Genomic DNA, 15,289 nt, shown 5'->3' on the forward strand with positions numbered 1-15,289 from the left:
TTATAGCTTCCCTTTAGATATCACCTCCATGTGTTTTATATATACAGAGCATGATTACCCCCAAATATAATGAGAAAATTGGTAAGTTTATCTCCTTCATATATGTTATGTGTATCTTCCTCGCTCATTAAGAAAACGAACGTGCCTCTAGATTCTGCCCCCTCATCACATTTAGTGTGGCTGTTTGTGTAACGCTCCCGTGCTCGGCCCCTAATTTGCACTGCAACTGTTGATTTGTGTATCCTGTCAGGCTCCTTTGATGTGTGTGAGAGATTGAGCTGCTGCCGGTTGCGGTTCTTTCTCTCTCTTGACGTTGGGCAACTCTCCAGCCGAGCAGGCCCGGTGCCCAGCCACATGCCTGCGGGCCCTCGGGGCACTTCAGCCCTACATTCACAGCCAGAGTCTACACAGGCATATTTTATTCTGCTGCACACACATGCTGTAGTAAGCAGGCGCTGGTGATGGTCCAAGCAGAGCTTTAAATAGACTCTTCCTCTGTAGGACTTGCAGATTGATCACATGTAGCGCCATCACACAGTATAAGCCTGACCTTAATGCACTCAGCCATAGAGAGGTGAAATCCCTCCTCATCCCATAGACCACCATGGACCTTATTTTCAGAAAAACAAAAATTTGCAGGGTACAACGGGATCAGTTTGTCACACTGGTATTTGTATGTTAAATTCGAGCTGGTAGGATTATATACATTGAAGATGGTAAACAAATTTTCATCAACTTTTCCCTTTATCAATATGAATCTGCCTTCTTTATCCTTAACAGTAGATGTATGCTGACTTGTTCAAATTCAGATTCAGATTCAGACAACTTTATCGGTCCCAAAGAGGGCAATTAATTTGCAGCATACCCCGTCCACAATCACACAACACAATATGTTACATGTCAAAAACTCAAATCAACAAACAAATAAACAGACAAGCGGAGGTCGATGAGGGACAACAAGATGAAAATAACTAAAATAAATAGCATTAAAAATGTCATTTAGAATGACTACTGTCAGAATTTACTAACCTGATAGTAGAAGGAATGAAAGAATTGGAGTATCTATTAGTTCTCCTTGAAGATACATGATAGCGGCGGCCAGAAGGCATCACTGTGAACCTACAAGACAAAACAAGATCAAGTTGGCTGATAATATTCTTAACACGTCTCTTCGCCTGACTCTTCCGGAAGTCAGTATACCCACCCCTCTTGTATATTTTGATCCATTCGAAGAGTTAAATTCATGTTTAAATCCTTGTCTTTTCTTCTCGTTTTTCATGTTTTGCCCCGTAACATGGGTTATCTTAGCCCTGTTCTCATTCTGAAGTCATCAAATATAGCCGCCTTTAAAGTGATTAAGATCCTGCAGTCAAAAGCCACCTTTCACGGCTGTATGATTCGCCACTGGGCAGTGTCAGCTCAGAACATGGCTGGGCAGAACTGCTCAGGGTGTAATGATATGCCATTAAACAGCATCTGCCATGGCAGCATGATACGCCAACAGGTGGCATTAGCTGATAATGCAGCTAGATGAAACCTGTCGTGTCTGCATGATACGCCCCTGGATGGTGTCAGGTTAAAACACTGCCAGTAAAGACATAATATGAGGGGTGTGAGGGTGCCTATAGGGCGGATGGGAGTGGTGGTAGTAGATCCAACAAACCCCGGACTTAAATGTGTGAGTCTGGTGTTTACTTCTCGTATGAATGTGATTTGTTTGTTTAATCTACAGCTACTTATGTACCCTTTTTTTGCCTAAACCTAACCATTTTTGTCCTTGTTTCCAAATCCTAAACTTGTGCTTTTGTTGACATCCTGGCATCAGTAGTGGCATCCTGAAACATCGACAGCAGATGCTGGAGGATACTTTGTCTGCCTTTTTCTTTCAACACACATTAGTCACAGTGCTGCTTGCTTCCATGTCGATTGCCTGGCAAGGTTGGGGTGTCGCTCCAACCTCAGATAGCTGTTCCTTCGAGTCTTTCTTTATATCCTCTTTAAAGCAAAGAAACATCTTCCCTGCTAACATTAGCTTGCAAAACGCCATTTTCCTTGTCGGTGGGCTCCATTTAGTATTTAACCGACGCTAGTTGTTCAGTTACCTGCCATTTGAGCTCTTCTGACTTCTCAGTAGTTTTCTCCAACTCACGTTCTCCCATGAAGACACACAGTGCAAAAAACCTAAAAAGACTAGGTGGGATTTTTAGTAGACTGAACACTATGGTTCCCTTTAAGGTGCAACCTATATCCTTCTTGTCTTCCTTGGCTGGGTATTTTGGCAATTTTACTAGAAATCTACTTTCAGCGTTGATGCTGTTCAACATGTGTGGACCCTTTCCTAGGAACTTGTTTCGTCTGTGTACTTGGGTGGTACATTTCCCATTGGAAATTCTGCTCTGTATCTCTGCAGTGTACTTGTTGATCATAACTCTAAAGATTGCGGTGAGGTCAGTTGTTTATCCTCTCATACATGTAACTGAGACATGGTATTCTGCTGGCAGGGGAGCTCTCCTAACCTCCCTCAGCTGACCTTCCTGGCCGTGGGTAATGAGGCAGGACAGGCTTTGAACCGAAGGGTCCCAGAGGAACAGCCCCACTTTGTGAGGGTCAGACATTTGGTTTTTCTGTTTAACTAAAGCTGAAATGGTCTGTGGATACAATCAAAATGTCTCCTCTCTCCTCTTCTGAGACACTTTGGTGAAAATCAGAACCGAATGTTTACATCTGAGACATGTTCAAAGGTGTGAATGTTGGGCTCCCGGTTTGGGATCTCAGCTTTAGCTTGTCTGTGTTTGTCGCCATCTTCTGGTTAGAACCCTGTACTGCATTCTTAGAACCTAAATTAACCTTTTTTCTCCCTCAAATTAGTCCTGTGTTCTGCCACAGGAGGGCAGCATGTCCAAACTTTTATAACCCTCACTACTTCATGTGCTGCTTTATTTTTCCACATTTTTGGCACATCCACAGGAACTGAGTGCTTGTTATTTTGCAATTCCAAAGAAGTCAGTGCTGATAAAGTCAAAGGATGTGAGGGCATTGTGCTCACATCCAGTAAGTAAAAAAAAAGACACAATCACCATTCAGTTTCTCTGTGATTGGTTAACATCGCAGGGCTTTTAAAGTAAAGTTCATTAATGGACAATCAATACAAACTTCAAAAACATCCAAAAACATCTAGAATTCTAATCTAAAAGGGCCGACCTAACAGAAAGGCTTTAAAAGGCCCAATTATGAATCTCTAGATGACATCAGATGCTATGTGCATTTTTCAGGATGTTACCCTCATCCTTTGCCCATATAAACTGTCAAAGAGACTGATAAAAACTTGTGTTTTAACTGGCAAATAAATCAATAATTCCTGTTAATGTAAACATAACGGGAAGAAAAGAAAAACCTCCCATGACTTAAGAATGTTGGTTAGACAGCGTTTCTCTGACTCTGAGAATTTTCTCCCAGTGCTTTGAATTATGGTATGTACTATAACACAAACATCTTATTAGTTTATGTACTGCAGACTCATAGATTCCATTCTTCTACTTCTATAATAATAATAATAACAACAACAACAACAATATTAATCAAGATTATTATCTTATTATCTTATTATTATCAGTTCAAGTCAACCTTTGGTGTTTTGATGATGGTCGAGAAGAGTGTCTAAAATCTCCCATAATTCAAGTGGTTTGAAATCTGGTAACTCTGTGGATCATATGATATGATTTATTGATATACATGTTATTAACCATGATAGTCCCATCTGTATTGTGTTTTTAAAATCAAAGCCGGATGGCTGACAGTGTCTGTGTCTCTGTACAGATGATGCAGGGACATACTTCCCCAGTGTGAAGAGGGACCCGGGCCGGTACCTGCAGCCCTGCTCCGACTCTGTCAAGACCTGGCTGCGCAGCATGAAGAATGCCGGGAAAATCCTCCTCCTCATCACCAGCTCCCATAGCGACTACTGCAGGCTCATCTGTGAACACATCCTGGGGTAAGACTTCCTGCACAGGGACCACAGACTGGCCCCCTCATTAACAAGACCAGGACCTGGTCTGCAGTGCTTACCTTAACAGCCCCCACAGGATTAATAACCTGAAAGCCCCTGTTCAGTCCGAACTGGCAGTTTTTGGTTTCCACTCCACATTCCTTACAGCTCTCACATGCCATCAGTCATTCCTTTAGTCTGTGCCGGCTCACGTGCCTGAACTCTCCATCATCATCATCACACACATGTGCTACCCTCACACATCTCCCAGCAGCCAGCCCTCAGCATTAAGCTTTTCTTGTTTTTTTTCTTTTGTTTTTTTATACTTTCTCAAAAAGTACAAAAAATTCTCATCAACAAGACTGTTTATCACTCAAATGTAGATTCTTAGGAGGAAGAAGCAGGAAAGACACCATGTTAACCAGAGTTTTATATTTTCTCTGTCAATACTGAACTCAAAATCCAAAAATATAGTGCTCAATTTGTGGTATGGTCACCTCAAAGTCAACAAAACCTTCATAATTATTTGCAAAATAATTAATGAAACAACTTAAATAATTAAATATATATATATATATATATATATATATATATACTATGAGTTCATAATATATAATGGATCAGATTCATATATGTAATGTAAAAATTGCCATCTATGCCAAACCAGATATAATTGCCATATTAATGCTCTGAATAAAGAATTCACCATAGTTGATTTTTTTTTTTTTTTGCCGATATCCAATATGCCGATATATAATAACTCATTTGGCCAATAACCAATACCGATATCGATATTACCACATTTTTTCCCCACCTGATTCCAGTGCTCATCAGCCATCTCCTGTAGTGGAATTGGCATCATATTATGCACACTCTTATCATAATGGCCCACCAGCAGATAAAGATGAAAAATACAACACTTCTCAGTGTATGCAATAAATATTCATTGTGCAAAATAAAAAAATGAAAAACCTTTAACTTGTGCCTCCCCACTCCGACTGTCAAATGTTCTTATTTGGGAAGGCTTATGATCACTGGAGTCTGTATGCTTGCACAGTTAGCTATTACTTACCAGTCTACAATTAACATCCAGGACTTCATTTCATAATTGAATGCGTGCAGGAAAAAGAGATCATTGTTGTGGCAGACTCTTTGAAGTTCAACACTGGCTCTGTGCATTTCTGGCCTCCCTCTGTTTTCAGTGCACAACTGTGCGGTTTCTGCTTATTTGTGTAGCCTAAGCCCTGTTATACACTCGATCTAGCAGCATGAGAGCCTTGAGAAAACACAATATCCACGCCACTGCTGGGCTTTAACAAACATAAGCCCTCCTTGTTCTTTGTGAGGTGTTGTTATCTTACGCCGCACTCGCCTGCTCAGGTGGTCTGCTTTTTCACTTCTGCTCAGAGCCGATTGTTCTGTGTAGTCCGGCGGAGGCAAAAAAAGCAGGTCGAGGTAAAGCAGTGTGTCTCACAGGGGCCTCTGTGGCCAAAGTGCCCCTCCCCCCTCTCACCATTTCCTGTAAGGCAGCGAGCAGCCCGGTCATTCCTGTTGTTCCTCACCTCTCTCCCTTTCTCCTTTGCTGCTTCCCTGTCCCCCCCTTCCCCTCCTCCCCTTCTCTCCTGTGCCTGTGACCTCCAGCACGCAGCATGTGCCGCCCTCCCGAGGAGAGCAGTCAGAGCTCCAGCTGTGAACAAGTGTGTGTGTGTGTGTGTATGTGTGTGTGTGTGTGTGTGTGTGTGTGTGTGTGTGTGTGTGTGTGTTCAAAATCATGCTCAAATCTTTGCTTTACAAGGTCTGGGGGTGCAGATTTATGTTGTGATTAGGAAAAAAAGAGGAAGTTGAGCCAGCTTCAGGTTTGTTGGTGGATGATTGTGCTTAGTTTGTACATGTGAATGTACAAAGTAAGCACAATCATCCAGCTAAAATTCACACATCAAAAACTCTTTTCGTTTATGTCTTATTGCTTGTAAGTGTAAACACTTCACTGTGGAGTAAGCACTTTATTGTGAAAGGCAGCACCTCTTTCTGTAGAGAAAACCGCCGCAGGCCTCTAGCCGCTGCAGCGTGGTGAGCCGGCTGGAGGCCAGTGACACTCAGCTGTCAGATGTAGCACAACAAGACCAGAGCTGTCTGACAGGAGGCTGCTGGCCAGCACCCAACAAGCGGTCCAGAGAGGCTGCTGCCACTGTTTGGCACGACCAGATCCAGGCATTTATGGCTGAAGCGCTGCATGCTTAATTGATTTCTTGGTTGTTGTGAAGTCCTCTGATGTGTTTTAAGCTGCTTTTTTCGGGCTGAAATAAAGTGAAAACTCTGCAGACAGAGCCGAGGATCGTCAACTGTGTGAAATTAGCCACAACATGACAGCATTTGCAATCTGAAGTGTAAAATTAGTTTCAACCCTTTAAAACCAGGGCGAAGTGGCTTAATTTCTTTTAAAAACATGGAAAGTTTTAAGTGACGAGTAACAAGAAAATTACCTGAAATAAAAAAAAAAGATATTAAACATAAAGAACACAAAAATAAATAAAAAAAGGTAAGGAAAAATGAAAAATGGAATAATAATAAAATGAATGATAATGATAATAATTATTATTATATTTCTGGACATTTATCCCTAGTTATTTATTATTATCTTACAATATTTTTTCTCTCACTTTCTCTCTCTCCTTTCTTTTAAAACTAATTTTCAGGTCTTTTTATTTCCCAATTTCTGACAATTGGTGGGACATCTCTTGCCAAGTTGCTCAATGCCTATGTTGTTTTCAAAAGGCAAAAGAAACCAATTTGCTCACGTTCCGAAGTTTAAGATATTTTCAAACCCAGGTCATGTGCTTGCTTTGTGATTAAAAAAGACACTGAAATCTGTGTGTTTACAATATAGGACCTTTTATGTCTAGTTTCTAAAAGCATATCTATACAAATATGACTGTACCCTGTATTTCACATATGCTAGTCTCCAGTGTGCTGGTACTTGTAAATATGTGATGCCTGGCTATTTAAATATTTTTTACACAAGTTGCTGTTCAATATGCATCATTTAATGATGTAATAATTGTAATAGTGGCCTATATAAGGTGTACTCAGTTAGGGGTCGATAGATTATCGTGGCTGGCTGATTATTGTGGCCGATATGTGGCATTTTCCCAATTTATCGTTATCTGCATTTTTTTTTTAAATGATTGAAGAATGAGTGAAAAACATGTCAGCATGGGAGGAGCTTTTAGCTTTGTAAAACCTCAGGGAGCTATATCTATTTACTGATTTTTTTAATTTAAATTTTCACTTGATTTTATATTTTAAAAAAAGTTGCAAGGAAGTTGCATTATATGTTTTTTAAAGTTTCTGTTTTGATTAAACATTTGTTAAAGGCATTTTAACAAAGTGTTGTGTTGAATTTTAATATTTTCCAAATTCTAAATATTGACAGAATGATTTACATTTTTATTTTAAATTCATATCAGTTCCAAAAATCGGTTATCGGTCTCATTAACGACTAAAAATCGGTATTGGTATTGGCCATAAAAAAACAGTATCGGTCAGCTTCTGATACTGAGTATGCACGGCAAACTGTTTAATCATATGATAAATATATATAATAAAACAGCTCACTGCATATACATACTTCCATCTATCAAACTGACTGGTTTACATGTTTTTAGATTCCCAGTGAGAGGTCCTTCCTGTTCCTAAGACTTTCCTCCATAAATGGAAGATTTTATAGATATCCTTGTTATATAAACTGCACATTTACATACAGCTCTGTGCTGTAGGGTCTCCTTGGAGACACCGTCCAGCTCTCAACATGCTCACTATCACTTCATGACTGGCTCTGTGGGAGTGTTTATTAATCTCAGTATTCCCTCCTCAGCCCCCGTATGTGAACGCTGTTTACCGCTCCATGTCTTCCATCATCTGTACAGCCTGTTTAGCTTCTCTGAGCTGTTTGTGCTTGTGTAACTCAGTGTATTTGGATGCTGTCCAGGCATTGTCCCTCACACGGCGTTCAGGCGCCCTATCACAGGGGTTAATGTTGTTTCTCCGGCTGTTACAGGAAGGATTTCGAAGAGCTGTTTGACGTCATCATCACAAACGCCCTGAAGCCCGGTTTCTTCTCCCTGGTGCCCCAGCAAAGGCCCTTTAGGACCCTTGGTGAGTACTGGAATTGCTGCTTTCATTATCTGCATTTGATAAATCATGTAGACTCCAACATTCAAACAAAACCTCCCATCACAAGTTCCCACAGCTCAAGAAAAAAAAACAACTTCAAATCACTTGTTTTGTCCAACTAACAGTCCAAAACCTCCAAAATATCCAGTTGAGACAGATAAACACACCAGATCATATTTGAGAAAGAAGTTTGGTATTTTGTTTAATAAATGGCTCAAACCATTAATCCATCTTCAAAATTATCTTTCCAGTCAAATAGTTTGTATAAACTGCAGACCTTTTTTTTTTTTACCCATTTTCTGGTCATTTTCTTGTTTTTTAGTAATTTCTTGGTAATATTTGCGTCATTATTCTTGATGTATCTTATTGCCTTCTATGTATTTATTTTTTTAAATGAGAAGGTTAAAACCTGCAGACACTAAATCAAAACTTTCTTCAAAGCTAGATACCACTTTAGGTAGATAATACAATATTTTATTATAAATTGGGTAAAATGTCCCTTTAATATAGCAGTGCTTCTTGGACAGCTGCAATATCATACAGCCTTTGTATTATTTTATAAGCAGATCACAGAGAATCGGAGGTCGGTCCAGCTGTAACCTCCTCAAACTCTAAATCAGAGCGAAGATCTCAAACAGATGTAAGTTGTGTTAGTGAGATTAAAATCACTCGCCAACATTTCGCTGGCTCAGATCCTCATCATCAGCCATCCACGTGACTCCGGTCGCCTTCCTCGGCCGTCTCCCCCTTTTTGTCATTAGCCCGGGCATGTGATGCTGGATGCTCATGTTAAAAGGTGTGCACTGACAGGGGCAGCCTGTTGGAATGCTCCCCCTCATCTGGATTGTCTCTCTGCCAGCAATAACACTGGGGATGCATTATGTGTGAAGACAGGATGATCCACTCAGTGAAATATTCTCTCTCTCTCTCTTTTCTCTCTCTCTCTCTCCCTCGCTCTTCCTGCGTTTTGCCACGTTGGCAGAAAAAAACATCAGCATCTGCTCTTCCTCTGGCCTCTGCACACACTGGCCTCTCCTTCTTTAGTCAGGAACATCACTTGTTATTCTGCGCTCTGAAATTTTTTTTATTTTTATTTTTATTTGTTAGCGAAAAAAAAGTTTATTTAGAGGGATCTGACACAGAGAGTTTATTGTTTTAAGACTCATGATTAACCCTTTGAAACCTGAAAATTTGCAAAACAAAAGAAATATTAATAAAAAAACAAAGAAATGACCCTAAAGAAGCACCAAATAAAGATTTTTCCCCCTCCATAACATAATTTTTTTTAAAAATATACTGTTTTCATTAATTTTTTTTTTTTTTTACATTTTTTTTCTAAATCTAAATTTTCTAATATTTTCTTATTTTTTTTCCAGGTCACTTTCCTTTTATTGATTTCTTGCATTTTGTGGGACATTTCCTGCACTTATTCAGTTACAGTTATTCATTGCCGTTTTTGCCATGCTTTCAAAAATAGATCAAACCAATCTGCTCGGGTTCCAGAGGTTTAAATCCTAGTGGAAGGTGTCCGAGCGCAACACAAGAAAAGTGATAACAATCCAGGTTTCAAAGGATTAAACACTTCCCAAGTATTTGTTGCGATGACAGGCTACAGCTCATAACATTTACTCACTCTTCTTAGATTCACTTAATGATTATCTGGAGCCTTTGCATGATCTCTCTCTGCTTCCACGTGCCAAGGACGTGTAGGTTAGGTGGCTAAAAATTTCCCGCATGTGTTTTGAGTTTAACATCTTTCACACTGAGGATGCTTATCATTTCAAGCGCACAACAAAAATCAAAAAAGCATTTTGAAATAATGGGCACAGATTATTATATTGACTAACTGTTCAAGCTTCTGAACTTTACAAACTATTAAGTGTCAACATAAGTTCTTGACATACCTTTCGTGCGTGTAACGTGTAAACCTGCTAAAAATAGGCTGTAGACTGCTCTCCCATTTCCAGTAGACAGAGGTGTGTACATGGCTCTGCAGCAAATGAGTATGCCTTTCTGTGTGTGGGGCCTTTTTTTGTGTGTGTGTGTGTCATAGAAAGGCCAGAGGTGAAAACGGAGGTTACTTCTAACCATTAAAAATTTAACATTAAAACATCCATGTACGTGAAAAAGCCAGATTAGCAGGTGTTTTTTAGCGTGTTTTTTTGTGCATTTGAAAAATGGTTATGAAAACCACTCATGTCACATTAACACCTATGGACGTTGAGAGTCAGCAATCAAGCCAATGTGCATGTTTTAGGACTGTGGGAGGAAGTCACAGAATTAAGAGTATTATTACAGCATTATTTTGGACACACAATATACAAAACTCTTATGTCTCAGGACGGTGTCTGTTTATGGCTTGTGGACAAAAAATGGGAAGCATGTTATGCGAGTCCAGCCTTAAAAAAAACAAAGATTTAGATTAAGTAGCAAATCGAGGTAAAAGATGAAGTAACAGAATGTACTGTGTGCAATTACATCTTTACAAATAGTACATTGTGAAAAATTAACCCCTACGTTTGATGCACGTTAGACAATGCGTAAATGCAAAAGTAAATCAAGCTTAAACTTGTCACTGACTCTCTTTATCCTGGTGTTTAGATTAGCTCAGAGCTCAGAAATATAGCTGTGGAAAAACCTTGAAGACTGTTATTTGTAATGTGCTGCAATCAGCCAATAACATGTCAAAGAGAGGTGTGACATAAATCACCTGACAACCTCAGGCTCCAACGAGCTGCTTTACATCATCGTCCTTTATTTAAGTCAAATGCCACAACTCGTCTTTTAAGCCGCTGCACACTTTGCGCCAGACCACATACCACTCATTCCTTTTTCTCCCAAAGTCCAGTGTCCTCACAGCTGTTACCACGAGTATGTGTGTGTGTGTGTGTGTGTGTGTGTATAGTTCCACATGTGCAGGTGCTCATCCCTGTTCTTTCACTCTCTCCTGTCACAATATTTATAGCATATTTAACCTCAGTTTGAACCTGTGGTGGCTGATACTCTGTGGAACACCCTGTTTTCTTGACAGTGAGAGTGAGGATCTGCTTTGAACCTGCTGCTGCTCTTAAATACCAGTCTGACCCACAGGAGCAATTATCTGCTTCAAAGAGACTGGTCTATTGATCCCCAGATAACAACCAAGGAAAGCTTGCTACATTTAAAATACTGTTCATTAGTTTAATTAACCCTGAGGGCCCACTTTAATATTACACACATTTGTATAGCTCCGCGCACAAAATGCACTTTTCAAAATCAAGTTTTAAAAAAATGATTCTTTATTATTGTTTTCTGCTTTCATCAAGTTATTTTTTAACCTGCATCAGTCCTAATCATAAATATCAAATATTCATTTATTTTGTGAATCTGAACTCTTAAAATGCCAGGTTTTTGTCATGATGCCACAATGTTTTTAGATGATAAATAATCTTGTGAAATGCAGGCAACGTTGACTATATTTATATTTCCTGTTTAGCCCAATTAAAAATAGGGTTTGTCATTATTCGTCAGACAGTTCAATCTACAAACATCATCTTTCAAAAAGAAAAAAATTCTTGTTGTTGAGACCACTGGGTGAAATAGAGGCACAGTACCAAATTAAAGGGGAATTAAAGGGACATTCCAGCAGTTTAGTTTTACAATGCCGTAAACTTGGGGAACTCTCATGACATAGATTAAAACACAGAGGAAGCTGCAGAGGAGGTTATAGCATTGCTCTAATATGTTAAAAGTGTACCCAGTTAGACCCTCCATGCTCAGTATAGGCCCACATGTTTGAAACTCAGCATGGTAGCATGGTAGCATCGGCTTTGTGTTTATTATTTGTTGCCCCTGATCTTAAAGGGACGGTTCACGGTTCCCAAAAAGCATCAAAACTAAAAATCAAAACTATCCTTTTAATTTGAGTCTTTTATCTCTTTAAATACTCAATATAAAGCCATATTCACACAGTGACAAAGATAGAGGCACTATGTTTTTCGAAGCGATGCTCCAGCTAAGTCATAACCAAATTCTGTCAACAGTTTCCACTGTAATTACAGTAATTACACGTGTAAATGCATCACAGGCTGTCAGTGTTTGTCTTATCTCAATGTTCTTTGACATGCCCTTTACAATAAGCTGTAGTTAAAGCTGAAAGCAAACAAGACTGTCGTAATACAGACAATAAGGAGCGCCTGCAGACATGTCTGTGCCAGCCTCGCAGGAAACTCATTCATGTGCGTGGTTTTAATCACTTGACTCACCTGAAGTTTGGAAAAATAACCACAAAATGTTTGTTTCAACATTTAAAGAGTGGAATTAAAGAGTGGAGGTGCAGCCACGAGTGACTAATAGCGTAATTGTAATTACGAATGACAAAACCTTATCGTCCACAAATGTGAAAATTTGCCTTCAGTTCTATCATACAATACATAAAAGACATGCCCTAAAAACATAAAATTAAAAACATAATAAACAAATTTTAAACAAAAATAAAAATGACAGAAAGACTTTCCAGTTATTTTAAATTCCAATTATTTTATTGGAATTAATTTTGTTTTTTGAAGGCGGTGATAAGCTTGCTTTTTGCATTTTTTTTTAGTCGTTATCTCATGTACAAAATAATGATAATAATAATAACAACTTTATTTAGCACCTTTAAAAGCAGCGTTTACAAGGTGCTTTGACAAACAAGGCTAAGCAGAAGCAAGAGGGTTTTTTTGTTGCAAAGGGTACATAACAATAAGAGCCAAACTATTATGCAGAATTATGGCCAGAAAATAATAGCACTATTGATAGAATTAAATACAATCAAGACAGAATAAACCAATAAATAAAAGATAAATGAGAAGACAAACTAAAACAGCTGAATTAAAACAGATAAATATTGGAGTGTCCCATTTGATCATATTGAAATAAACACACCCACTGTTTGAACAGCCTAATATAATCCTGGCGAAGGATGTTAATAAATTAGCTTTTTTTCCTATCAAGATCCTGACAGAACGCAGCTCGGCTCTCTCTCTCTGTTTAGATATTTGAGGCCATATAAAGTCATGGTTGTGCGAATACAATGCCGACTGTATAACTCTGGATTTGAGCTGCAATAATTCATATTGAGTGTCCCATGTGGTCAGGGGGAGGGAAAACTGACTGCATCCTGTTCAGCATTGACTACTTTTTTTTCCCTGTAAGGGTGAGTCATCCTACTCACAGCTTCTCTGTTTGCTCTTGATGTATGACAGAATCAGCACACCACAGATGACAGATGTCTGCAGACTTCACACGAAATCTTTCACCCACTCCTCATGTACACACATGTACTTTCCTGAAGTCATGCAATGGCAATATGAATGTATTTTTGTTAATGCATTGTGAATCATACACAGAAATTAAAATTTAGCTATTAAAGTTTTGTTTTCCAAATAGCATAAATGGCATGAATCTTTTGTTTTCTACATAAAAAGTGCAAAAATGCATTTATTAAAAGAAAAAAAAACTCACATAATAAGTTGTCACAGATTAAGAATATCATTATTTTATTTTACAAAAATATCACATAGAACCTTATAATTGTAAGGTGGCTAATGCTTCAAGCGATGGTGTGTTATGTAAAAATGCTCACTTCTCATTACAGATAATCAGCACCAAGTTTGCATGACAGTCAGTCGCCTCTAACTTCCTGTGTGATTCTTTATTTTAAAGGAAGACTCCACCCACAGACAGTAATTTGTGTATTTATTATTTACTCCGAGTTATGTTGAGTTAATGAAAAAAACTTTGTGTTTCTAGCATGTGTCCACAGTGAACGAAGAATCCAAAAATGCATACAATCTTTAATGACTTGGAGTGAATGGGGTCCAAGTGTTAGGACAGCAACACAGCAACAAGTCAAAACATCTATTTACAAATTCTCGCACAACTCTTGCAGTATAATCATAATACTCTTGCAGTATAATAATAACATGTCTTTTTCATCCAGTTGCATGCTCAGAACTTCCCAGAACACATGCTAGAATTTTATTTGAAACACCTTTATGTAAACAGTCTCAAGCTACTAAAACATCCAAGAAATATTAATGTGGATTCAGGTCATTTTCGAAAGTATAGCCTTAATTAACTGCCCAGTATAGGCAGACATATAAAGTCAGAGACTAGCTGGTGAACATAGTGGAACAATTCAGGAGTTTCTAGAGACCAAAATTACAGCTAAAAAGAGAGAGAATATTGAGATTAAATAGAAAAATATATAGAAATTATTTGCCAAGAAGACATCTTTAAACTCTGTAATTTGGGGTCTTTTGTTTAACTGTGAATTTAAATAAGTCCATTTTAAATCAAGCTGCAAAATGATAAAACGGGAGTTTTATCATACTATATGGCGGTTTTACCACTGTACATTAATTGCAGTTGGACTTATAGAAACTGCACTTTTACTCTCAGTTGGACTTTTTAAGGACTCATTCCACTGAATCACTTTTTCTTCTAAGCAAACATACAACCTGAAGCCAACTAGTGGAAAATCCTCAGTCATTATTCATGAGCTCTGTGAGCTCAGAATGACTGGGTGTTTTGCATGGCTGAACGCATGGCTCCGACATTTTCTGTGGGTAATTTTGAGGTTTTGGAAGTGTTCCTGTGTGACACGTGGTGTGTTGTGGGCTTGGAATGAGACGCGCTAGTCACTGCTCTGCTTCCACTTAAACTATGGCTCCCCTCTCCACTGCTGAGCTGAGCTGATGCTGCTGGAATACAGTACGCATCCACAACATATCAGATATCTGCACGGAAAATGACTACTGAAAATTACGCAAGAGATGAATCAGTGTCACTTCAGTTTCACCTGATATTTTTTCTGTTTAATTCAGTTTCACCTGATATTTTTTCTGTTTAATTTTAATATTTTCTCATATATGAATGTAGTTTGTAATTTTTTATTTAAACTTTATTCCACAGAGTCTTTTGAACTTAAACATTGTTAACATTTAATGTGGTAATATTTTTTAAGTAAACATGTCAATAAAGAATTAGATGTTTGAAAGCTTATAGTAATCATGTAATCAAAGAGGGTGGTCAACAAACACCCCTCTCTTTTTAATTTACGTGTGTACCTTCTTTATTATTGTGTCCCCTGTCTTAATTCAGACATTT

General features: G+C 38.5%; 1 protein-coding gene across 1 annotated transcript in view; it reads left to right on the forward strand.

Moving 5' to 3' along the window:
• nt5dc1 (5'-nucleotidase domain containing 1) overlaps window positions 1-15,289 on the forward strand; it is a 65,902-nt gene that overhangs the window by 32,819 nt on the left and 17,794 nt on the right. The window contains exons 7-8 of the mRNA XM_042503095.2: window positions 3,817-3,991; window positions 8,043-8,140. Coding sequence (XP_042359029.1) covers window positions 3,817-3,991; window positions 8,043-8,140 — 273 coding nt within the window. The remainder of the gene's footprint in view (window positions 1-3,816; window positions 3,992-8,042; window positions 8,141-15,289) is intronic.

Source organism: Plectropomus leopardus, chromosome 16 (genome assembly GCF_026936395.1).
Source record: "Plectropomus leopardus strain MGB_pleo_1.0 chromosome 16, ASM2693639v1, whole genome shotgun sequence".
NCBI lineage: Eukaryota > Metazoa > Chordata > Actinopteri > Perciformes > Serranidae > Plectropomus > Plectropomus leopardus.